Raw genomic sequence first — 27589 nt, 5'->3', positions numbered from 1 at the left:
AAGGTTAATTTAAGAAAATGAGCAGACATCCATGAAGTGATAATAGCCAAAAGACAATTAGCCACTGTAGAAAGTGCCAATGCTTAAAGAGCAGGAATTCTGAGTTAAAGTGACAGATCATCAATTTAAAAAAAAGACAAAGGCTGCCATCCTCTCTTTTTCTGGGAGCAAGCCCTATTCAATTCAACAGGATTTACTTCTGAGTAGATGGACATAGCATTGCACTGTGAAAGACCAGGAGCTGGGGAAAGAAATAGGGCAAAGTACTGACATCCTGAAAATGCCAACCATGAAGTATTTTATATAGAGAGAGAGAACTGTTGAGGAGAATTTGAAAGGGAAAATGAGAGACAGAAGAATTAAACCAAGCCAAAGCTAAATCTCCTCCCAAAAAACAAAGAGAGGAGAGGAGAGGATTTATTTATTACTGTGTATTACACTTGGCATACCACCATCCAAATTGCATACTCTTTGCAATTTGCATAAACAATAAAATGCAGATGTAATTCACAATAAACACACACACATACAAACAACAAAACAAAACAAAAAAGCCCAGCAAAACATCAACAACTGAAATCAGTGTGAAACATAGGAGCTTAAAAATAGCAGAAAATCGGTGAGTGACAAATTGGTGCAAAAAAATGGAAGCACCTAATTTTTGACAAATGAAGACAGAAGATACACTGAACAGCAAAGGAATAGAGGGAACTTCTGCGCAGCTATTTAAACTCAGCTAAGTTAAAAGTGGATTCAGTGAAATACAGAGCCAGTCTTTTTTTAAAAAAGGCATGTCTCCAGTTTTCACTCTTTTCCTCCTGTGGCTGATTTTCCAGGGCAGCCCATATTTTTCCCTTAAAAAAAATATTAAAAATCCCAAGATGCAATGTATAGCTAATATCCCCTTTGTGTCTCTCGTCAATTGCCAAACCAGATTCTAAGGGCTTTCAAGTGTTTGAACACATTTGGGGGAAGATTCCCCTTGTGTGGATGTTGTAGCTATAAATCATCTTCATACCGTAGGAATCTCATAGGCTCTTGCACAGATTGTGCAGCTGAAGATGAAGAATATGCTTTGGGCAGGAGTTCAGTGAGTAATACTGTGGGTTTGATACTATTAAACAAAACTTAGGGAAGCTATTTCCTTCCTTTATATTTTGTTTTGTGTGATTTTAATTGAAATGCTTTATGTTCTAATAGTTCTAACCAGACAAACCCTTTGGATAGACCAAAACTCCCATCTAGCTTTCCACGGGGGCCCTGCTAGATTATTCTGGGAAGATTGCCAGGCAGGCATAAGGACAATTGCTACCACCAACACTACTGATGTCTCTAGAAATTAGTTGGTGGTATAATGCCTCTAAACTTGGGATTCCGTCTAGCCACGTTTGCTAACAGCCACTGATAGATCTATTCTCCGTGAAATTTGTATAACCCTCTTTTAGAACTATGGAAGCTAGTGGCCGTAACTACATATTACAGCTGCAGGTTTTTAAAATTAATTTTGCATTTTGTGGAATCACAAAGCCCTGACCATTTTCAAAAATTGATTTTGGGCCAGACTTAAATGTTGCGCCTAATGAATAGCATGCAAATACATCTCTCATTTTGCTTTAATTAATTACAGGCTCAGGAAGGATTGTTATCAGGATTGCAGCACGTGGGGAAGTATCTTTATTCCCCCTTTCACATAGGTAAAAGGCTGCAGGAAGTGGTGGTGGTGATGAGCAATCTATTGGCACTAATGGGAACTTTCCCCCAAAGTTTTGTAGGCGCACAGGAAACACACACACACACACACACAACAACAACAACAACAACAACAACAACAACAGGGATAAACCTTCCTTTTGGTGCAGTAATCCCAACAGCAATCTGGAGTCAGAGCAAGAGGGTGTACCTGTAATTAACGAGATACGGGGGGAGGGCGAGTCACCTGCTCACTATGCATTAAGTATAGTTTGGTATGTATCTATTTATTTATCACCGTTCTTTATATGCCACCTTTCAGGATACAAATGCTTCCAAGGCAGTTTACAACTAGCATCACTGCACATTTTAACACACACCTCCATTAACATGTCACAGGTCATAAAGATCCCTTCCAACAGGCAGCTGGTGGTATATGGCTCTGTGGAGAGGGAAGGGGAAAGGCTTTGGTTATTCCTTCACATTCTCTACCCACATGGCAGTTGGTGATACATGGCCCTTTTGGGGAGGAAAGAGGAATCTTCCATGTTCCCGTTCCTCCATCCCATGTGCTTATCACCTGTTCCCTTGATTCTTGTGTGTGTGTTCTGAAACAGGCATGCAGCTTCATTTTTTCTCTTTGTAGCACATAAAGTCTTTACTACTTGTTTTCTGCTTTGTCATTTCCTTTCTTGGCTGTTCTGTTGTTACTATTTTATTCTCCCTTTCTGTTGCTGGAATAGTGATGGGGCCAAAGCAATTAGATTTACTTCTCACCCTGCTGGTTACACTGACAAACTGACAATGCTTCTCACAGAAGTTCTTAACTATGGATTGGCATTAGCAAAAGTCAGCGCCCAGGTAGAGATTTCTGTGAAGTGTGACATAGACCTTCCCGTTGGCCATGCAGTGCAGTCAGAGAGAGAAAAAAAAATCTGTACTCAGACTTATTAGCGTTTGATTTGGTGTCTCAACATGGAAAAAAAGTCAATGGCGAGATTACGAAGAGCTGAGTACATTTATAGATGGCTGTATCAAATCAATCTTATGCTCCTCAGTTCTGGCGTTGTTGTGAAATGTTTAAATGTAACAGTTCCATTAGCTAATTAGATGTCTGGGGAAATATTTTTACCCTGTTAAGCCTATTTATGCTGAAAGATTTGAAATTGCTATTAGTAAGCAGGCAAATGGCAACTTTGATTTCCCCATCTCCTCCCCACTCTTAAAATTTACTACTATCTACTGACATCTTTGTTATAGACAAGCAGTTACTCAAGGTTTATTGGCATTGTTTCCAGAGATTTAAATGAGATATAAAATTTTATAGCAGCATAGTATTTTAATGACTGTTTCATTATTTTACATGGAGGACATGAATGGATAGAAGGAGTAATATTGATGGACAGCATGCCATTAGAAGATAGAAAAAAAAGTTCTGTGAGACATTTATGTGCAAATTAGGGCCTTTTGTGTTTGAGGGCTTAGTTGCAGAATTATATATAGTCCAATATCTCCTAGTGTAACAGGGCAAAAGAGAATCTATGTGCCATATATATCCTGGAGAAGATATATTTTGAGATGCTTAGCATAACTTGACTCATCTGCTGGATCAGGAAGTATATCATACGCTTTTATTAGCAATGATACAAGTGCTGCTGGGCTCTTGCTCTTACTGCCCTTTATACTTGGAGTGCCCTTTCAGAACACCTGGGAAGTGGCAGTTCCCTCCATATCTTCCTTCCTTCGATACATTCCTCAAAGCCTGCTTCTGCTAAAAAGCTTTTGGTTCAACCTTAAATCTTCATCCCCAGCTAGGAACGGAGGAGGATTTTGTCCTGTCCACATTTTAAAGTGGGCTGACCTATTTTGCACCTCTTGGACTTGTACACAAATCAGGACATAATTATATTATTCATATTTCACAGTTCTCTGAATTTTGTGGTGCAGTTCTTGGCTCAAAAACATTTAAAAAACTGTTTGGATAAAATATATTTAGAAACTTGTACATTAAATAAAATGCATATTTGAATTGCCAAGGGCTGGAAATTGGCTGATCTATCTAGACCCTGTCCACAACTGTAATGAAGTTTTAAGTATGTGTACCTGAATTTGTGTGCACATTCGCCCCCTGTTACTCTTGCTTCTTCTACCATCCTTTCAGTCTCTCTCTCTGTTTGTCAGAATTTAGATTGTAAGTTCCTTCAGACATGAGTACTCTTTGAAGTCTCTGTAAAACACAATTGATGTTGGCATGTAAGTAACAATAGATTATGTAGTGATATAAGGTCTTAATTGCGTTCTGCTCACTCTCAAGCAGAACCTTAGCATAACAAAAAGGGTGGGTGGGGAAGCTGATTGGACAAAACATGGATGAACCACTGGAAGCCTATGTGACTTCTGGGGAAGGAAATGATGTCTTCCCTGGTTGTGTGGGAAACTGGGGCACACCCCCTGTCCCAGTGCTGCCTCCTCCCACGCCAGGCCGCAACCACTGCTGCCAGATGCAATAAGGCCGTGAACCACCAGGAACTAACATGAAGATAAAATAATCACAGGACAATTAGTTTGGGATAAAATAGACCACAATGTTGTTATTCCAGTTTTAAGTTGGTCTTGGCATAGGGACTGCTGGTTGGTTATTGAGAAGGGTTAATCCCAGGTTAAGACTCATCCCATAACGTATCAAATCAGGGCAGTCCCTCTCAAATCACCATTTTTTATTGGGGGGGGAGTCCTGGCTTACCAGGCTCCATCTGGGAAGCACACCACTGGACCCTTCTATGGGATGCCAATTTGTTCGAATGGGGGGGGCGTGGCAGTCCCAATTCCCCCATCTGTCTTTCGGCTTTAGCCATGATCCTCAGAATATAACCCCTGTGTAAGTTGCAGGCTTACTGTATTTCTAGTCTAGTGTGGTATGTTGCACTTCCAGTCTGTGCTCTTTTTAAACAAAAGATTTCTGTAATTCATTGGGAGAATGGCCCAGACTTACAAACCTTTTAAGAAAATTTTGCATTCTGCACTTGTTACACATCTGGAAACTTACTTCCCACCATGCTTGAATAGAATTGCTTGAAATCACTTGAGTCCCAAGATCCACTTAATTACATTTTTTCCAGTAGGATCCAATCTCATTCAGGTGGTTTTAAATATAGCTTGTGGATAAGAGTCTTTCTTCCCTTTTTCCATACCAAAATATTCAAAATGTATTCAAGAGTGATATATTTCCAATCACATCTCTTTCTCCTATATAAAAACAAAAGCATATATTTTCCCCAAGGCCAACTTAGGTTTCTCTGCCAGAAGCTATCCACTGCCTTGTAGGTACCACCCACACAGATCATGCCAAGTGTTAAATATGGGGAACTCATTCTACTATGAGTGAAAAAGAAGAGATGGAAGTAAGTCTTCTGTCTGCTGTAGACCATAAACCTGACAGGAACTGACTATTTTGTATACTACTTGTAAATAGAGATGGTGAAACAGAACAGATTTTCACAGTTCAGCTACTTTAAAGTATTGCTGTTTCCCCATCCTACCTTTTCCTTGAAGGACTCCTCACAACTTCCACCTTGACCCCAGTTCCCTGAGATGTGGTGTTGTTGTTGTTTAGTCGTTTAGTCGTGTCCGACTCTTCGTGACCCCATGGACCATAGCACGCCAGGCACTCCTGTCTTGCACTGCCTCCCGCAGTTTGGTCAAACTCATGTTCGTAGCTTCGAGAACACTGTCCAACCATCTTGTCCTCTGACGTCCCCTTCTCCTAGTGCCCTCCATCTTTCCCAACATCAGGGTCTTTTCCAAGGATTCTTCTCTTCTCATGAGGTGGCCAAAGTATTGGAGCCTCAGCTTCACGATCTGTCCTTCCAGGGAGCACTCAGGGCTGATTTCCTTAAGAATGGATAGGTTTGATCTTCTAGCAGTCCATGGGACTCTCAAGAGTCTCCTCCAGCACCATAATTCAAAAGCATCAATTCTTCGGCGATCAGCCTTCTTTATGGTCCAGCTCTCACTTCCATACATCACTACTGGGAAAACCATAGCTTTAACTATACGGACCTTTGTCGGCAAGGTGATGTCTCTGCTTTTTAAGATGCTGTCTAGGTTTGTCATTGCTTTTCTCCCAAGAAGCAGGCGTCTTTTAATTTCGTGACTGCTGTCACCATCTGCAGTAATCAAGGAGCCCAAGAAAGTAAAATCTCTCACTGCCTCCATTTCTTCCCCTTCTATTTGCCAGGAGGTGATGGGACCAGTGGCCATGATCTTGGTTTTTTTGATGTTGAGCTTCAGACCATATTTTGCGCTCTCCTCTTTCACCCTCATTAAAAGGTTCTTTAATTCCTCCTCGCTTTCTGCCATCAAGGTTGTGTCATCTGCATATCTGAGGTTGTTGATATTTCTTCCGGCAATCTTAATTCCGGCTTGGGATTCATCTAGTCCAGCCTTTCGCATGATGAATTCTGCATATAAGTTAAATAAGCAGGGAGACAATATACAACCTTGTCGTACTCCTTTCCCAATTTTGAACCACTCAGTTGTTCCATATCCAGTTCTAACTGTAGCTTCTTGTCCCACATAGAGATTTCTCAGGAGACAGATGAGGTGATCAGGCACTCCCATTTCTTTAAGAACTTGCCATAGTTTGTTGTGGTCGACACAGTCAAAGGCTTTTGCATAGTCAATGAAGCAGAAGTAGATGTTTTTCTGGAACTCTCTAGCTTTCTCCATAATCCAGCGCATGTTTGCTATTTGGTCTCTGGTTCCTCTGCCCTTTCGAAATCCAGCTTGCACTTCTGGGAGTTCTCGGTCCACATACTGCCTAAGCCTGCCTTGTAGAATTTTAAGCATAACCTTGCTAGCGTGTGAAATGAGCGCAATAGTGCGGTAGTTGGAGCATTCTTTGGCACTGCCCTTCTTTGGAATTGGGATGTAGACTGATCTTCTCCAATCCTCTGGCCATTGCTGAGTTTTCCAAACTTGCTGGCATATTGGGTGTAGCACCTTAACAGCATCATCTTTTAAAATTTTAAATAGTTCAGCTGGAATATCATCACTTCCACTGGCCTTGTTATTAGCAGTGCTTTCTAAGGCCCATTTGACTTCACTCTCCAAGATGTCTGGCTCAAGGTCAGCAACCACACTACCTGGGGTGTACGAAACCTCCATGTCTTTCTGGTATAATTCCTCTGTGTATTCTTGCCACCTCTTCTTGATGTCTTCTGCTTCTGTTAGGTCCTTACCACTTTTGTCCTTGATTATGGTAATCTTTGTACGAAATGTTCCTTTCATATCTCCAATTTTCTTGAACAGATCTCTGGTTTTCCCCATTCTATTGTTTTCCTCTATTTCTTTGCATTGCTCATTTAAGAAGACCCTCTTGTCTCTCCTTGCTGTTTTTTTGGAAATCTGCATTCAGTTTCCTGTATCTTTCCCTATCTCCCTTGCATTTTGCTTGCCTCCTCTCCTCCGCTATTTGTAAGGCCTCGTTGGACAGCCATTTTGCTTTCTTGCATTTCCTTTTCCTTGGGATGGTTTTCGTTGCTGCCTCCTGTATAATGTTACGAGCCTCCATCCATAGTTCTTCAGGCACTCTGTCCACCAAATCTAAATCCTTAAACCTGTTCCTCACTTCCACTGTGTATTCATAAGGGATTTGATTCAGATTGTATCTTACTGGCCCAGTGGTTTTTCCTACTTTCTTCAGTTTAAGCTGGAATTTTGCTATAAGAAGCTGATGATCTGAGTTACAGTCAGCTCCAGGTCTTGTTTTTGCTGATTGTATAGAGCTTCTCCATCTTTGGCTGCAGAGAATATAATCAATCTGATTTCGATGCTGCCCATTTGGTGATATCCATGTGTAGAGTCGTCTCTTGTGTTGTTGGAAGAGAGTGTTTGTGATGACCAGCTTGTTCTCTTGACAGAACTCTATTAGCCTTTGCCCTGCTTCATTTTGAACTCCAAGGCCAAACTTGCCAGTTGTTCCTTTTATCTCTTGATTCCCTACTTTAGCATTCCAATCCCCTGTAATGAGAAGAACATCCTTCTTTGGTGTCATTTCTAGAAGGTGTTGTAGGTCTTCATAGAATTGGTCAATTTCACTTTCTTCAGCTCCAGTAGTTGGTGCATAAACTTGGATTACTGTGATGTTAAAAGGTCTGCCTTGGATTCGTATCGAGATCATTCTGTCATTTTTGAGATTGCATCCCATTACAGCTTTTGCCACTCTTTTGTTGACTATGAGGGCCACTCCATTTCTACTACAGGATTCTTGCCCACAGTAGTAGATATGATAGTCACCCGAACGGAATTCGCCCATTCCCTTCCATTTTAGTTCACTGATGCCCAGGATGTCGATATTTATTCTTGTCATCTCATTTTTCACCACATCCAGCTTACCTCCACTCATGGTTCTTACATTCCAGGTTCCTATGCAATATTTTTCTTTACAGCATCGGACTTTCCTTTCGCTTCCAGGCATATCCGCAACTGAGCGTCCTTTCGGCTTTGGCCCAGCCGCTTCATCAGCTCTGAATCTACTTGTACTTGTCCTCCGCTCTTCCTCAGTAGCATGTTGGACGCCTTCCGACCTGAGGGGCTCATCTTCCAGCGTCATAACTTTTATATGCCTGTTGTCTTTGTCCATGGAGTTTTCTTGGCAGGGATACTGGAGTGGCTTGCCAGTTCCTTCTCCAGGTGGATCACGTTTAGTCAAAACTCTCCACTATGACCTGTCCATCTTGGGTGGCCCTGCATGGCATAGCTCATAGCTTCTCTGAGTTATTCAAGCCCCTTCGCCACGACAAGGCATTGATCCATGAAGGGGGAGATGTGGTAACAACTGCCATACAGACAGGATGTCAAAATGCTTGCAAGGACTGTAATGCTAGCATGACTTGTGGAGGCAAGCACATAATTGGTGTGCGGTTTAAGAGTTCCTCTTCTCTCCCCAACCCCAAACCCTTAGCTTGCTCAGCTGTCAGTTCAGTGCTGCTACTCAACACAAAGTGCTGCTACTCAAATGGGCCATTCAGAGAGAATGATTGAATAGAGGTAGATGCATTGAGAGAATCTTGCCAAACACGTCACAGAAAAGATTGATACTCATTCATGATGAGATGCGTTCCTGTAGGAGAGGGGTTTTCAAACTTAATTCATCTTTCAGCACGCTAGAATAATAGTACTGTATTGCGATCAGGCAAGTCAAACTTTGTCTGATCAGCAGAGGCATGCTGATCATATATGAGAAAACATATATTGTAGTGTGATTGCCTGCTCATTTCTCTCTATTACTCCCCATAATGTGCTTGAAAAGTTTTATTCATACCTCAGGGACCTGAGGCTGTCCTCATTTAGGAATATGAATGCGGAAATTACTGCTGCACAATTGACAGCTTCCAATTCCACTGATTTCCACTTCCACTCATTTGCAAGGTGGTATATGCATGTTGCCCCACAAAAGCAATAGAAACCTTTACCCTCAACTTTATAATTCTTTGCCAGGCAGCTTCATGGTAATCACAACTCTAGTTTCCAGTGAAGAGATGGTTTTCTTCTGCAATTGCAGTTCTAAGTTTTATTGCTCTCCCACTCCATGTTTAAATGATTGACCTTGTTGGTTTGGTCTTGGGTTCATTAAAGATAACAAAAGCTTTGCAGGTATCCTAAAAGGAGGATCATTGAGAGTGGGAATGTTGTTCATAAGGGGTTATAGATTTGAGCTTTTAAATAATTCAAACATGAGAATCATCCAAGATTCTGTAGCCCATGATCAAGTCTCTTTCCTTGCCCTTTTTATATATTTTCACATGTATTAATGTGTACTGTTGTGTCAGAGTGTAGCAAGGGTTATATTTGACAAACCACAAGTATTTCCTTTACCTTTCCAGATTAATATGTGCATTTCTATTCGTTTTGAAGCAGTCTTTTTTATTAAAAAATGAAAGAATTTATTGAATATCTGCTTAAGGCTTGCAGCGCACTAGACATGATTTCCTCAACACTTCATAAATATCAGTTATATACTAAATATCCAGCTTTTATGAAAACGTTGAATACATTCTTCAGCATCTTTTCTAAAGTATACAACACAGAAGGAAGGAAACTGAGGAGGCCATCTGCTGGTGTGCATATAGGAGAGCTGAGGGCAAACACAGATGTTTGAGAATAAGAGGGCATCTGGGGTGGAACTCTAAACATTGGGAGAAATATATGAAGTAATGTTAGCCATGTTCGCCCATGAGAAAAATTCTGAAGTACTTGTTAATTAGGACAATGGCCAGTTTGTATTTATTCCCCCTACCAAAGCACCCTGTTTGTTTCACCTCAGGATGGAGGCGGAACTGAGTAACAGCTGTTGCATTTGCAGAGACTGGGCCTCAGCCATTATGAGTTTTTCTGTTTTCCATGAGGCCCAGGCGCAGCCTGAAAGGGCCTCCTTTTAATGTCTGATATCTCCTCTCCCTGTTGAGATCCATTTTGTTAGTTAGAGCCCAGTTCTCCAATCTGTTAAGGTCATCTTGAATCCTGATTTCATCTTCTGCGGCATTAGCTACCCCTCCCAGTTTGGTGTCATCTGAAGATTTGAAGACTATCCCCTCCATTCCTTCATCTAAGTTGTTTATAAAGATGCTGAACAACAACAGGTCCAGGATAGAACCCTGCAGCACCTCACTTGTCACTTTCCTCCCAGTAAATGGTCATGAGCACTTTTTGAGTCCAGTCTGTCAACCAGCTACAAATCTACCTAACAGTTCCTTTCTCCCTTCCTTCATAACAACTAGTGCAGGTTAAGAAATTTCTTAACATACTGTATATTTTCTTGAAATGCCAGTAGCAGCAAGTTAGGTGCAGTGATGGCACAGGATCATGCAGCATAATGATGTTTGGAATGTAGGATTAGTTACATTAAATATCATGAAGAGCGATGGGTCTAAGATATAGGGCTGCCTGTGGCCTGTTTTTCATTTTCCAAATGTCACATGAAAAATAATAAAGTTTTACGTATTGTGAATGTGATGCAATGTGTTCTCGCACATTCTACAAGAGTCCTCCAGTCTAGAACAGGCAGCAGAGGATTCCCACTGGTGGTGTTTCCATAAGGACGAATCCCAGAAGTCTGCTCATAAAGAACAAAAGAAGCCCATGAAGTTTTGTAATTGAAGAGGGTATGAAGTGCACACGGGAAACATACCTTGGCATACCTGCTGCAGTACTTCTGTGAACCAATTAGAGTCTTCTCCCTGCCATGCACTCATATTGCTATGATTACTCATATCATTTTAACTGGTCACATTCTTAACACAGGCTTCTTCTTTTTCTCTTCCCATTTTGTGTTGATTTTAGGTGAGGATGTGTCAGGTGATCTCTGTGCAGACTCCCCTTCGCCTTCCAAGACCATAACATGTGACATACCGTGTGGAATGGACTGTGTTGTGACTGAATGGTCGCAGTGGTCATCTTGTTCTCACTCATGCACCAGTAAAAATGCTGAAGGCAGGCAAAGCAGAACGAGGTCAATACTGGCATTACCAGGGGAAGGTGAACAGCACTTCTCTTATGGCTATTCTTTGTTTTCTTTACAGACTTCTTGTGGCATGGCAAGGTTAGGAACTGTATATATACCAGAACCATGGGAGTCTCATTTGGTACTTCCTTATTCATTGAGGAAAGTTGACTTTCCCTCTTGACTGATATGCTTTCAAACTATTTTGAGTCCTTGAGCCAGTAAAAGACTGCAAATGAGTAACATTACTTTCTTCTGACATGGCTTCAGATATGGCCTGGAATGCTACAATACCAAATATCTGAGGTGGATGTTAAAAACTTGAAGAGCTGTTCTGGAAACTCTGCCTTATACTTTAGCTTTCCTCATGGCTGCATGTGTTGAAATGTGTTGTTTTTAATATAACCACAGTGTGTTCTCTCACTAGCATCAAAATCTTCAAAACCTAGCAGCGTATTAGTGCTGCATTAGCAGTTGAATAGTGGCCCCCTGTGATCAGTTAAAAACACCCCAAAAATGCAGTTGGGAAAGAGCAAAGTTATGAATACACATGCCTAGGATTATTAGATTAACATTTTTTAAAAGAATAAATATAACATGCAAATATTATGTATATTGTGGTGTGGTGAGGAGTGATTGTGAGTTGTGCCTCCTCAAGGTCATGTATCATTCCACATTTTCCTGGAGAACTGTTTGGATTAGTCCCCAGCCCCAGTGAAATAAGAATAATTAATAATCTTTATCACTTGAAAATAATTTTCACCTACAAAGAAAGCTCTGTACAAATATTCATTAATCCATTCTGTTTCCAAATTGTATCTGATAACATTGAAGTCATGAGTTAATGAAGCTTTTTAATATATCAGAATATTTGATTTTTAAACAGATAAATCTACATAGAAAAATTAATTAAATGATGATGCATGTTCCTAATAATATTGATGGTAACTGTAGAGCCATAAATCCGAGAAAGCAAACTAAAGACACAGTGGAGAAAACTGTGTTTAGCTAGGGCCAAATATTTTTCTGTGAAAACTTGTGTTATCGTTAAAAAAATGAAAGCATATATTGGAATACTTAAATATTGAATTACACATTAAATATTTCATAGGTTACTTCCTTTGGAGGGACATGGGATAATTAAAGTCTGGAATATGTAATTTCAAGATCATTCCATTTGACTTCAGTGGTGACCTGTTTGTTCCACTTCACCCAACATGCATTTAGGGAAGGGTAATGTGGTAGCTTTTAATGGCCCCAAATATGTCTGAAAACAGTACAGTGACTTTGAAGGTTTAGAAGAGGCAATGAAAAGCAGTTTATGCACTGTTGCCAATTATTTATAAAGTGGACCAACAGAACAATGCTGGTTAGATCAGGGGTTTTTATTGGTGTTTTATTTTTCTAATGTGAAACTATTTTATATCATAGAATCATAGAATTGTAGAGTTGGAAGGGATCCTGAGGAACATCTAGTCCAACCCGCTGCTTTGCAGGAATATGCAGCTGTCCCATATGGGGATCAAACCTGTGTTATCAGCACCACACTCTAATCAACTGAACTATATGTTTTTATATTGTGAGTTGCTTCAGGATGCCTCATGGGAAGTGATCCATAAATGAAATTATTATTTTTCTGGTCATTGACTATCTTGGCTGGGGCTGATGAGAATTGGAATCGCACACCTGGAGGGTGCCAGCTTCTTCACCCCTGGACTATAAATTTATACAACCCCTAAGTGAATGCCTATTACCATTTTGGATTGTGGCATTTCAGATTCATAGGTATGCATTTTCAAGATGAATTCTTAGGGATGGAAACACCTTCTGGGTGGCATTCTGGACCACCTTTTCCCTAATTTTTATGTGAAAGGCAACACATAGTACCTTCATGTCTACAAGATATGCAGTTTGCACTTTGTTGGTGCAAAATGGCATCAGCTGGACAGCTTAGGGAATGAAATTTAACAATTTGAACTTTTTTTCTCCTCCATAAGAACAACTTAAGAACTTGGAAATTATAGTTTTCCAATGGGAATTATATCACTAATTTTTTCAATAAGTATGCAGAACAAAGGATGGTTGTGTTTCAGTATGCCCTTAATTCACTTGGTGCTGGTCTCTGCCTCACTATCCCCCCCTTGTTGTAAGTGGTGGTGGTGGTGGTATTGTTTATATGGTCATTTGAACACTGCAGCCTCAGGAAAGCAAAGGCAGTAAAGATAAGCTTGTGCATCTATAATTTTCTCCAAGTTTCTATGATGTTTGATATTTCATAGAACTATAATTGATCACCAGCTAGGGAATTCAGTTTTATCAACTCATACCAAATTCAAAGTTGGCTCTGTGTGGCTTCATTTTTTGATACACTTTGTAACTTAGCATAGAGATTGAAAAATCAACAACAGGGCCTATGAGTATTCCACAGAGTATGCATCGGGTCCTGTATCCCGTTGCATACTCTTGAGGGCAGCAGCTCACTGTAGTGGTAACATGTTCAGATCCCAGTCTTAGCTCCATCATGACTGTTCTAATCGCTACTCATTGCTACCTCAGTGGTCTTTGTCAGCTTGTATGCTGGAACTGTGTTGAGCAGCCAGCCATGGAATACTGAAATCCCTGCTGTGTGTCTCTGAAGCTTAAGTCAATGTGCATAGGCTTCCATAGTGGATGCTTATGACTTAGAATAATGTATGGCTCAAATAAAATAAATGGCAATTATGTTATTTGAGCGATACTTGATTATAAGTCATAGGATCCTGAAACTAGTATCATAAGTTGGGGAAATTGTCCTTTTGTGTGTGACTGAACACAGCATTGTGCAATACAGGCACCTTCCATTTTGTGCACATTCAAGGCACGCATGATGGATGACATGCACATCACTTTTGACCCCAGAATAGGGCGGGTTTACACGTGCCCCACCAGTGCGCGCTGTGACTCAGAACACAACCCCCATGCAAATGGGGAGTTACCTCTACTAGTTTTTGGAAGATCCTTTATTGCAGCAGGAATGCAACCAGTGTTTTACACACACACACACACACACACACACACACACACACACACACACTGCTACACACTGTTGCTTTTATCCTATACAGGTGGAAAGTCGTGCCCTCCTAGTCATGCACTAGAAGAATATCGTACATGCAACGAGCACGCCTGCAACCAGATCTACTGGGAAACATCAACCTGGAGTCCCTGTTCAGAAAACATCTTGGCAACAGCTCTGAATGCTACCATTAATTGGAATGGTGAGCCTACCTGTGGAGTGGGCATGCAGACAAGGAAGGTCTTCTGTGTGAAGAATAATTCTGGCCAGGTCCCAGCCAAAAGGTATTGTTCAGGAATGCATGGCACTGGAGACACAGCATGTCCATAGTCTTTGGTTTGTCTTCTTCTAACTTAATTTTCTTCAATTTCCTTCAGACCTAAGAATGTCATTGTAGAAGTGTCAGTTTGCTAAGCTGGCATGCAGTCCGTCACCACATGACTCTTCTTTCTGTACTGGTTGGGTGCTTCTGGGGTTTGGTGAACAAGGTAATACTAACCTAGTCTGCAAGAGGTGAAACAGACAGAGCTCTCTATCCACTTCATTCACTTAAAGAGAAAGGAAAATGCATAATAAGGCAAAAGCCAAAACAACCAATAGCCCCTGTCCCACAAAAGACATGGAATGTTAATCAGCCAAACATCTGGTTGAAGAGAAATGTTTTCCCCTGGTGAAAGATATGTAATGAAGGCGAGTCTTTTCTGGGGACAGCATTCAACAGACGGGGAGCCACCGCAGAAATGGACTGTTCCCTTTTTTTGCCACCCTCTGGACCTCTTGTGGAAGCAGCACACAAAGAAGGGCTTCAGATGGTGATTGCACTGTCCAAATCAGTTCATAAGGGGAGAGGCAGTCAGAGGATGTTATAAGGAACAAAGATCTGTAACTTCCATAGTTACTGTTTTTTTAAAAATAAAAATAAAAATAAAGCATTTTAAATTCTGGTGGAATAATTGATAAAAGGGAAATGGTTTTCACTCTAAATGGGCTATTTTTCCAGAGTTATCCTTTCAGGAGGTCTTGTACCTAACCCCTCAAACTGTTTTTGTTTGTTTGTTTGTTTGATGATGGGATCTTTAAGCTCAACTGCTGAGAGAGATTTCCCCCCCTCAGAAAACAAACAAACAAACAAACATTTTCCTGAGCTTTAGAATGTGTGCACATTTGCATACTAGTCTAGATTACAGCCTGCTAGCAGAATTATCCCATAAAATTACTCCCATAAAAGAAAGGTATGTGTGAAATGTTCATTGCTATGTTGGTGTGTGTGTGTGTAAAGGTAAAAGGGCCCCTGACCATTAGGTCCAATCGCGGACGACTTTGGGATTGCGGCGCTCATCTTGCTTTACTGGCTGAGGGGGCCGGTGTACAGTTTCCAGGTCATGTGACCAGCATGACTAAGCCACTTCTGGCGAACCAGAGCAACGCACGGAAACGCTGTTTACCTTCCCGCTGGAGTGGTACCTATTTATCTACTTGCACTGCATGCTTTCGAAATGCTAGGTGGGCAGGAGCAGGGAACGAGCAACGGGAGCTCACCCCGTCGCAGGGATTCGAACTGCCGACCTTCTGATCGGCAAGCCCCAGGCTTTGTGGTTTAACCCACAGTGCCACCCACGTCCCTACACACACACACACACACACACACACACACACACACACTGTATATAATTATATATGTATGTTATTCTAAACAACGTATTTATCCCTATGTAATGATTTAAACTTCTGCTTTGCTTTAGAAGCCCAGAAAAGTAAGAAGCACAGTTGTTTCCCTATACATACATATATACATACAATCAAGACATTGCTAATTATTTTCTGCACCGTTAATTAGTCTAGAGAATGACAGCCTAGTTTTAATCCTTGTGTGTCTCAGAACAATTCTGCTAAAAATGAGCAGGATACGTTGAAAGTTAATTAAAATTCTTTAGATTAATGAGATTAATTGAGGAAAGAAATGTCTAGTGCCCGTTGATAACCAGGAAGATTGTCAGTATGAGGTTTTTTTTTTTTTGTCATTTACTGTGTCATACAGTCTTTCAAGCATATTTTGGTCTTCATCCCTTATGTGGAAGTTGTGAGGGACAATGATCTTCAGTGGGACTCTAAAGCAGTGGTGGCCCAAGGTGGTGCTCTGCAGATGTTGATGGACTACAACTCCCATCATCTCTGCTGGGTTTACCATACTTGCTTTGGGCCGATGGGAATTGGACTCCAACAACATCTGGAGGGCATCTTGTTGGCTGCCCCTGTTTTGAAGTGTTCAGGTAGGTCTTGAAAGTCGGAACACTGTTGAATCAGAAAGAGAAAGTGTTAAAGGAATGCAAATCTGCCTTGTAATGAAGAGGTAGCACAAAGTGACTGCAAGTATTGAGATTTCTGAAATTGGAACTTTAACCTATTATGGCTTCAGTGGGGGAAAATGATTTATACTGGTCACACCATGAGCCGGTTTGACTAATAGTATTATTAGACCATTGGGGAATCATAGCTGATGGGGCAGCCCTGTATGATCACAGTTAGGGATCTGTGTGCATCACATGTGCCAGAGAAGGGTGACCACAGTGGAGATACCCCAGAACTTATAACAGAAAAATGCAAAGTTTATTGACAAACAAAATACTGATTCTTTAACTAGTTCGTTGCTGACTTTTGTCTGCCAAATATGTACATCTTTGCAGGATAAGGCTTTTAGCCCTTGCTCCATCAGTAAACTCTGTGTCCTTTATCCTCCTTAACTCATTGAAAGCTTAGGCTGCCTGAGACTTGTGGTTTCCAAGTATAGGTTTCTGAATTTAATCATAATAATGAGCAGAAAAATTGTTTGTGACTAGACCTGCTTATTATATTGCATTTGACTATTTATGAAAATTTGAGCTTCCAGTGATTCTCTAAAAGCTATGGGAAGTGCTTAACCGCAGGGTAACTTTGAGAAGAAGATTTATGTATCTGCATAAATATTCAATTTAGGTTTTGCTAAAGTTATGAAATGTGGATTTTTGCTCCTATTACTTTGAAGGAGGTGGGAGCTAAATTCATTTTCCATTTTACAGACCTCCAAGTGGATAGAAAAATGAACAGTTCCTAGAAATAAATTTCAAAGAGATAATGGAAACAAAAATGCATTATATACCAAGAATTCATTTGAGAACAATATACACACTTATTAAAACAATGCATTTCACTGTTTCACTGGGATTAATTTTGAAAACTTTTTGTTTGACGTTATTAAATTTTTCACAATAGCAGCTTTTTGACCTGTGTTTAACTCCTACGATACTTTGAAAACTGTCAGTGATTAAGATACTGCTTGGTTTGGAAGTTATATTTCACTTGTGGGTGTTTCTCAAGCAATCTGTCTGCATGGAAATTAAGACTTTGAAAAGCTCATTCTTTCCTCTCCTTTGTTTTACTGCCCCATTTAGAACAGCTGATCTTTCACAGCATATAGAACTGCCCCTTTTACCTCCCTCTCATAATTCAAATTAGGGATTGCTGACATGTGAATTTTATTCGTATTTTATATTAGAGAGTTGGGGGAAGGAAATTTTGTAGCCCATCCATCCAGGATTATTAGGCAATAAAGATTAGGACAAAGATGTATAAATGGGAGGATTGGGATCAAAAAAATTAGCAGCTATTGGAAGTCTCTCATTATAAAAGAACCTGCAAGAGATGGCTGTTTTCTGGATTTTATGTTAAAAGCTGGGACACAGACAAGTAGGGGGAAAGTAAATTCAATATGAACACTTTCAGGAAGGTGGTGTGTTTGGATTTGATTATGCTGCTTTTAAGACAAGTTAAGTGATGCCTTGTTTTAACCATGATCTGTTCAACAAGCCACCAAGTACCCAGCTAAACAAATTCCAGCTTATTTCTCAAAAAAGATGTGTTTTGTTTTCCAGCTGCTCTTGTCTTGTGCTCATGTATTTCTAGTATTATCTATGAAAACCTATACATGTCTACTTAGAAGTAAGGGCTTGTGTATAGTGTGTGTGTGTGTCTAGTTTGGAGTTCTTTAACAGAGTTCTCTGTTTTATTGCACAGCAGATATTACCCCCCCCCTAAATAATTTTGGGGCTTTCTTAAAGGCAGTTCTCATATGTTACACTTAAATTTGTGTTCTCAGGTGCCCAGAATCCATCCGGCCAGACACAGTCCGCCCATGTTTGCTGCCATGCAAGAAGGATTGTGTGGTGACCCCTTTCAGCGAATGGACACCTTGCCCTACCACCTGCCAACGTGGTAAGCTGCTTTAAAAGAGGGATAAAGAAGTTCTGGTCAGAACAAATAAACAACCCCTATCATATCGGCACAGAAGATAAAGTGATAAGCTTTTGTTTTTGTTTGGATTCAGGTAGCGAGCAATGCTATTTACCAGGCACCTTAATCCTATGAACTGGCTTTTGGTGCAGCAGTATTGATGCACGCTGCTGTAGCTAAAGCATCGCAAGCTGGGAGGAGCTCCATAGGTCTGTACCGCTTGCCAGAAACCTCAACCCAGCCTCTGATTTGTTAAGATTACATTTTCATCATTAGTTTCTCAGTACTTACAATCTACTAAACCCTTCACAAAAGGTGTTAAGAACACAAGGACCTGGCTACAGATTCACAATTTAGAGCCAAACTAGACATATTAATTTATGGGTCAAATTAACACGCATGTGATTTAATTAAAGAAAAAACCCACATGTAAATAGCTACAGAGAAGCAGAGCAGCCTTGGAACTATTTCTGTCCTTCTGATGGTAAGTTGCATCCCTGGTGGAGAAATTACTCTAGCTCTCTCTTTTCTCCCTCCTAAGGAAAACAGCATTTCTGAAACTGCTGTTTTCATTAGTGGCAGTGTAGGCTTTCCTTGAAATGCAAAGGGCACAAAAAATAGGCAAGTACAAGATAGTCAGAGCTGGACTGGTGTGAAAACAGCTCACTCCTCTCTGCTTTCTCCATTGGATCAAATATCAAGTGTTTGCAGCTTGCAAAGGTAGTATAACCATTGCCCTAATTTGAATTGGGCTGTGGCTCAATCCAAATCCAGCATAACCACACATCACACTTTTGCACAGACATCAATATCATGTGCATGTTATGGAGCAATGATCAGGAAAAGTTGGAAAATTATGTTTGAAGACCTTAAAGATGTGGGCTCATTTTCAGCACAGGGCTATTTTTTGTTTGTTTTAATTTGATAGGATATTCAGGTTCACCCTCCCATCTCCTAAAGTACAGAACTATGCTTTGAGCTAAATCATTGGATAGTGGAAGTTTTCCCACGTGTCCAGTGGCTTTCTCAGTAGCTCGATGTTAAGTGGAGTTGGTGGTGGCAAAACATTCTAGAAATGTAGTGTGTTGAGTATCAAACAATCCAAAGCCATTTCATCCCCCTTGAGATTTCACAGCAAAACTGCCATCAAAAATGTGGTTTTCAGTGAGCACTGAAAGCACAGGAAAAGCTCAGTTTTTGTACAGTAATGCCTAATTCTGTTGTCTGCATGAAAGTTATAATTGTTCCCATCATTTTTGCTCTTGTGTGCTCTGCCTCTACAAAAATTGCAATACACACAGTAAGTTTTTCTCGATAGATTTTTCCTGTCGTTTAAAAACAGTGAATAGTGCTTTAATTAGTTGTTTGCTTTTTGTACTCTCAACAAACTGTATATGAATAAGGAGAATAAATTAACTACAGTACTGAATTACTCTGTTTATTAAATAATCCTGTACAATTAAAAAAAACCTCCTCCAAATTAATTATTTAACCTCATTGGCAGAGTTATCATTCTAATATGATTCTAAATTAAAACTTGAGTTGTGGGAATTTTGTTGCTCACTTGATTTGCTATTGAGAGGGCTATACTGGAAGTTCTTTAATTTGTGCTGCACAATGAAAAATGCAACATGATTGGAAGTTTAGAAATCAGTTCATGTTCTATGCATATGAATTAAATAGAAGAGATTATTTAACAAAGACAATATGTAACTAAATGCCTAAGCCACAGACAAAGCAGGAGGCAGTTTTACATATCAGATATTAAATTAAATATCTGCCAAAATAACAAGCGGCTAGGCAAGCAACTTTCAAACAATCAAACAAAACAGATATTGACATTGGAACAAATCCTTTGCCTCAGATAAAGTACAAAAAGCTGAACTGGGGAATTGGTGTCCAGCTTTCCCACCTATTGCTTGTCCTTCAGCTAAATGTCATCGGACTGTTTTCTGCAAAGAGTTGTCATACTCCAGGCTTCCTCAACCTCGGCCCTCCAGATGTTTTGAGACTACAATTCCCATCATCCCTGACCGCTGGTGCTGCTAGCTAGGGATCATGGGAGTTGTAGGCCAAAAACTTCTGGAGGTCTGAGGTTGAGGAAGCCTGTCATACACCATGAATGCACGTAGATGATATTTTGCTTAAGGAAATAAAGAGGTGGAAACTAATAATTTACAACAAGAATTTGGAGCAAAACGCAGAGGTCCTGCCAACAGCACAGCACACAGTGGCACCACCACCAACAGGGCTTCCTCTTCCAGTCCTAAGGCTCCAGGTGGTTGATATTAGGTCCTTGGGTCCCAAGTCATTCAGAGCTTTGCATGCTAGTTCAACCACCTTATATTGGGTGCAGTAGCTCACTGGCAGCCTGTGCAGTGCTCTGAGGAGCAGTGACACATCGCCCCGTTTGGCTGCCTGCTGACCAACCAGGCAGCAGCATTCTACACTAGCTGCCAGACCATCTTCAAGGGCAGTTTCACATGACATGCATTGTAGTAGCCCGGACAAGACATCACTAGGGCATGGAAGGGAAATACAAAAACAGAAGAACATCCAAAGTGATGTGCCCCAAGATGCCCCAAGGTGTGGTGGGGTAGATATGCATTTTATTTCCAAAGCAGCCCGAAACATTTTGGCCAACTTGTATTTAAAGGTCTTCTTCAGAGGTTAAATTGGAAAGCAGCCTGCAGAGATCACTGTTAGATATATCTCCTATAAACATTATCAAGCACCGTATATGACATCAGGTATGGAGCAGCTGGGCATTGCTTGAGGAAAATGTTCTCATGAGCCAAGTTAAGGTCCCTGCTGGACCCAATAATGCATGCAAGCAAAGATTCACAACACTTGCTGTTTTGTCTTAGTAAACTTGAAAGAGCTTCAAAAAAAATGCTGCCTTATTTTGGGGAGAAAAGAGATAACATCATTCTAGATAAAGTGATGTTTGGAAAATTTGGAAAAGAAGTCAGACAATTGAGGAACAATCTACATAATTAGAGGGTTAGAGTTGACCATGGAGGTCAAAGTTATGAGAAGAGTGTGCCTGCCCCTAGGAGGAACTGCCTGCTATTTTCCATCCATATGGGAACATACAGTAATTATTATTATTATTATTATTATTATTATTATTATTATTATTATTCCCTACCCATCTGGTTGGGTTTCCCCAGCCACTCTGGGCGATTCACATCATATATCAAAACATAAAAAAACATGAAACATTAAAAACTTCCTAATATAGGGCTGCCTTCAAATGTCTTCTAAAAGTCAGATAGTTGTTTATTTCCTTGACATCCAAAGGGGGGGGGTTTCCACAGGGAGGGTGTCACTACCGAGAAGGCCCTCTACATACAGTTGAATCATACAATCCCTGGCTATGCAGAATGAGTCCATTACTATATCCTTAATTCATTAGTTCTAGAAAATATCTCAAGTAGCATGGCTTTGTGTAGCAATAGCATGTATAGAACGCCATGCTTAGTGGCACAGATGTTAGATATGAATATACATTGACATCATGTGATGGTTCATCATGGTTGCCTATAGAAGGATAACAACTTAGGGGTTATAGTGGCCAAGGAGACCTGCTGCCCTATCCAAGCAAGTGCCTTCTGTTTTTTGAAATCCACAACAACCAATTACTATCCACATATATAAAAGGCACAGTTCTGTTTTGTTCTGTTTTGTTAAAAAATATTTCTTTGAACCCTCCACAGGAGAAAGGCCTGTCCCACACATGTAAGAAGATTGTTGGGTTGGTGTAAGAATATGATGTGGCTTTAGATGCCACATGTTTGTTAATCTCTAACACTCTTCTACTCTCTCTCTCTCTCTCGAGATTATACCTAGAATTTTCAACTTGGTAACACATGGAAATAAAGTCATATGTTTTACTAGATTCAGTATAACCAAAGGCAGGATTTGAAGTTTGACACTTCTCAAATCAAAGGCAAAATAACTAATGCATGAAATTACCTAACTCTGAAAGAAAGAAAGAAAAAACATTTTGCTACCATTTTAAATATTTTCTTAGGTAATGCTCCTGCAATGAAACAGTCCCGCTACAGGATTATTATTCATGAGGCTGTTAATGGAGGACAGGAATGTCCAGACACCTTGTTTGAAGAAAGGGAATGTGAAGACATCCCTCTTTGTGCTGTATACAGGTATTATATGTGTGTGTGTGTGTGTGTGTGTGTGTGTGTGTGTGTGTGTGTAAAAGAATGTCTAAATATGAGGGTTGCAGTACTGTATTCACAAAATGGCCAGTAAATTTAATACATATTTGTTGATTTTCATTGGGACATTGAAAATAGGTTATTATTTTTTTTGGAAATATAGGATGGTATCCAGCTAACTCTTTTTTGTAAGCCCATGGAATTTCTACTTGCGCAAGGAACTCCCCCATGTGCTCCTTCCCAAATCTGCTCCAAAGGTTTGGGGTTAAACCAAAAACAGCTTTAGGGGGCGTACAGGGGCAACAGAATGAGATGGGGGCAAGTTCCATTGCAAAGGCAGAAATTCTTGTTCAGTATACTTGTTATCTTCAGATACAAGGCAGTAGTTCAGTTTAACCAGATTTCTGCAAATACACATTAATTTGGTAAAGTGGTGGAGAGAGTAGTACAGGAGAGAGTTGCAGGTGTTCCTTAAAGATATGAATCATCTACTGTTGATCCATTTCCATCTGGGTTCAGGACTGAATCAGCCATGGTTGTCCTGATGGCTGACCTAAATTGGGACAGGGATGGAAGGAGTATGATTCTGCTTCTTGATTTCTCAGTGGTTTTTGATAACATTGAATATGGGTTGGGTATTGGGGTTACTGTTCTACAGTGGTTCTGCTCTTACCTACAGGGTCAAGTCTAGAGAGTTACATTGGGAGACTCTGTTTGGCCCCATGGTCTTTGTGCTATAGTGTATCACAGGGTACATTCTTATGCTTATGCTGTCCTGGGGGGGATTCCCTAACCTTTCATAGCAGGCTTTTGATGGGCACTGGTACTGCAGTAGGAGTCTGATTTGGCAAAAGTTATCTCTTCCCCTCCCCTCTGCTTTCTGCTGGTGGGAGTGTCCCATGGGTGAAACTCCACTCACAGAATTTCTGGGTTAAAGCCATAGTCATTAATTTATCCAATGTTACCACTTGCTACACCCAACAATAATAATTAAAGTATAATTCAAACTGTGTAATTAGTTTTTAAAAAAACAAACAAACACACACACACATTTTGAAACACCAACACATTGCTTAACCCACTGAGACAACATAGCTATATTATCATTGAAAAAATGTGTGTTGCCTGTTTGAACACTTCAAATAAATGTTTATTTTAATAAGTGATTCACATAACTCTTAAAAGTATGGTTTTTAAAGTTAAGCCTGGTGTAAATTTAGACATGTGCCAAGAGCTTAAAAACCCAAAGCACAATTTTGCACTCATCTGTGTGCATTCATCTGTATATTTTTGCAAATAATGATATTTTTGTTGGATTGAACCTCAAGTGGATAAATGACCCTGAGCTGGTTCATGGTTTATCATGAGGAGAACAAGTTGCAGTGAGCCTAAGGCTGATTCATGCCTCCCCTCTCCTACTCCAGGGCAGCCACAAAGAGAATATATTTAGTCAGCTAAACTGTGGTTTGCTGAAGCAGACTCACATTTTGAAGTTAGCTTTAAAAAACCCCATCATTGCTAAGATTAACCACATTTTATCAGATCTGGAGGAAAGAATGAGCTGTTGCTAATCAAAAGCTTCAGATCTGGTCATGGCTGCAGCAGATGAGAAGAGAGGAGGTGGATTTCATGAGCAGGAAGGCATGCTGCAGATAAAGCCATACTTTATCATGATGTCCAAAACTTGCCCATTCAACCAGTAGAAATATAAGTTATCAGTTATCCACGTAAGTGAATGAAAAAACAGAATGGCTTCACTCCTTCTATAGCAGGAGTGAAAAGTCTTTTCCAGGGCCACGTTCTGTCCATATCTGCCAAGTTATTCCTTTTTTTAAAGGGATTTTCCCTTATGCTGAATAGGCTTCCTCGCGAGAAAAGGGAAAACTTGGCAGCTATGGTTCTGTCATGAACCACCTTCCAGGGTCTGCATGCCAGTTGTAAGCATGGCTGCAGGTCCAGAGTGATGGATAGATTACTGTATCAGGAGAAATAAGGTGTCATTTATTGCAATTGTAGGCTTTGATTAGATGAGCCTTGGTACGTTCCAAATGTTTTGCATTACATCCCAAGTCATCACAGTCAATGTTCAAGGAAGGAGAGACTTGGTGTTTAAAGTGTCTGGAGAATGAGACTGAATCAGAAGGTGTAATTAATGGCTTGTTCTTTTCTGAAACAAATAAGTAAATCAGAGTATATAACCATAGTTCTTCTTTTGTTGCAATTCCAGCTGGAAGATCCACAAGTGGAGCTGGTGTATGTTGGTGCCAGATTCTGTAAGACAAGGTGTGCTAGGAGTCAATGAAGCATGTGGTCACGGTTTGCAGTCAAGAGGTAAGAATGCACAAGTTAAACTGCCATTTTGAAATGCTGGTTTCCAGAATATTTTTTTGTTAGTCGGCTGCACCTTACGCCATCTAACACTTGGGCTTACATTGGAGTGGGAAGCTACCTTTTTTGGAATTCAGCCATTCCTCCAAAGGCCAGAAGTAGGCATAGCCTATTGTATATGTGTGTGTACGGATACAAGCTATAGAAACAGCAAACATATGCACATGCAGACAACACACAAACATGCACATACCCTCACACACCACCCATACACATTCATGCACATTTAGCACACACACAGTCTTTCTCACACACAATGTTGCATGTGCACATGCGCACGCGCGAACGTGCGCACACACAAACACGTATACACAATCAGCATCACCAGCCCCGGGGGGGGGAGGGGCTGGAAAGTTATATGCATAGTAAAAATGCAATATTTTCCCCTTCCATGGAATGCTGCCTTTTACTCAGAAAATAATGGGGTTATTTCCAACCTCACCACTGTGGTGCTAAGCACTAAAGTTGGAGAGAAAAGATCCAGTTTTAGTTCTAATCAGCACAGCACTAAGATGGGAGATAAAGCCCACTGCTTATACTTTAAGAGTACCTATACTTCTCATTTATTGCCTCCCACTCTGCCTTGTACTTTCATTGGGTTTTTATGAAGCCATTCCGGTGACTGTTTTGGTTTTTCTTTTGTATTGTTAGTGTTACTGTATTGTGATTTACTAGTGTTGTTTTCTGTTTCAAGACTTAATAATAAAATGTATTTTTTTTAAAAAAAGGGTTTATTTGTAATCTTAGTGGTGGTGATTAGTGCAAAGATCAGAGATTTAAGATCCTTCTACCTTCTCTTTATTGAAGATTTATTTTATGAGGCCTTTGTTGGCCACTGATAAATCAGTTGGTTTCTTTTTAACTTGTATGTTAATCACCTAGTGACTGCTGTTTTGTTTTGAGTGGTGATTCTATTGAACTTCTGGTTTGTAAAGTAATTTAGTAATTTATGCAGAAGTTTTAATGCACAATCCAGACGCAAATAATTGACGGGGGTAGGAAGAGTAATATAGATGCTGATGTGTCTATACATGATGCAAGAGAAGTGCATGCAACAAAAGTGTCAGTTAAGGTGCTTCATAAAATATTCCATTGCTGACTCAAGAATGGATACAATGGAAATGGAAATGGTTGTCAATAATTCAGTCCATGCTTTCTGAGGAATGACAAAAACTGTAGGAGAACTTGTCTTCCTAAAAGCACATTATGCCATATTTTAGTATGACTTGTTGGCTCTATGAGTATCAGTGCCTGGAGCATGATAATTAAATTATAAAATCACAACTTTGAGAGCACTAATACGGGAACGTGAAACAGACTGGTACTATTGAGAGGTTAAGCACACCCCTTGACTACAGTTTTAGTACAGTAGCTGAGGTATCTGGTTGTTAGTCATTCCTGCTAGAAAAACAAACAAAACACTTTAATGGAAGGTTATCTCAGTAGAAGATGATCACATGTACAGTACCATATGTTTGAAAGTTTAGAATTTCAGTTTTTAGTGCTGAGCTGTAACATGTGCATAATTTGGGAGCAATAAAAAGAAAAGTCTGTGCAGGGAATTGAAGTAAGTAAATGTTTTAGAAAAATAGAGAATAAAGTTACCTGGGAGGTTTGGCTGCACGAACTTTCATTTCAGAGGTATGAAGGCAGTTGCTTCTATTGGAATACCATTCCAGATTTATTTCTCTTTCTATTTGCTATATGATTTGTTGTTCTTGGTTTCTTTTCCCAGTAGATATGTGAGCTGTCTGGATTCATTGTCAAAACCTTAAATCCTTTTGTAAGACTTAGGTTGTTTTTTGTTGTTGGGTTTTTTGAAAGATAAAAAGATTCCAAAACAAAAACTCTTACACTTTCCAAGTTGATGTTCAACATCTCCATCTGCAAATCTGAGTTTACGTTTGTGGAATAATAGTCATGGATATTTATTAGGAAAAGTTCTATAGAAACCATTCCCCGCCCCCAAACAAACAGTTCCTAATTATCTCCTCCATTTTAAGTCAGTTGAAAACATGCAAAGAGTAGGATGATATGGACTACAAATAACTTCCAAATTGCTTTTGGGTTCTGTAGCACATTAGGGAGACAAACTGAATTAAAACAATTCTCATAGGTGGGCAGTGGAGAGATAAGAACAATAAATGTGAGAAACAAGGTACTAGGATGTGGGATTATAGATATCATTGTCCATTTAACATGGATAGCTCAATAGTACAGTTTCCTCATCTTGGCCAGTGGTGAGGTAACATTTTACATTGTCTCTGGAACCAAGAGACCTAAGAACTCTGTTTGCAGAATATCTATTTGTTTGTTTTGAGTTTTTTTAATTATGTATTTCATGTTTCTTATCTTGTATTTTTATGTTGTGAACTGTGCTGGGATTGTCGGGTGAAGGGTAGTGCTCAAATCTAATAAATGTTACGTCTCACCAGTTAAGCAAAATAAATTAAATGTTGTGGTGGGGCAAGCTGTGAGGTGAGGGTGGAGGTCTGAGCAAGCTGTGAG

The 27589-nt window shown here is 40.1% G+C and overlaps 1 protein-coding gene across 1 annotated transcript in view; it reads left to right on the top strand.

The window, feature by feature from the left end:
• The window catches only part of THSD7B (thrombospondin type 1 domain containing 7B), a 224226-nt gene that overhangs the window by 57147 nt on the left and 139490 nt on the right, over positions 1-27589 (top strand). The window contains exons 6-10 of the mRNA XM_035130631.3: positions 11032-11226; positions 14296-14530; positions 18379-18494; positions 22549-22681; positions 24921-25024. Coding sequence (XP_034986522.3) covers positions 11032-11226; positions 14296-14530; positions 18379-18494; positions 22549-22681; positions 24921-25024 — 783 coding nt within the window. The remainder of the gene's footprint in view (positions 1-11031; positions 11227-14295; positions 14531-18378; positions 18495-22548; positions 22682-24920; positions 25025-27589) is intronic.

Source organism: Zootoca vivipara, chromosome 1 (assembly GCF_965207765.1).
Source record: "Zootoca vivipara chromosome 1, rZooViv2.hap1.1, whole genome shotgun sequence".
Taxonomy (NCBI): domain Eukaryota; kingdom Metazoa; phylum Chordata; class Lepidosauria; order Squamata; family Lacertidae; genus Zootoca; species Zootoca vivipara.
Note: the sequence above shows the minus strand (reverse complement) of the source record. Positions and strands in the feature narration are given on the sequence as shown.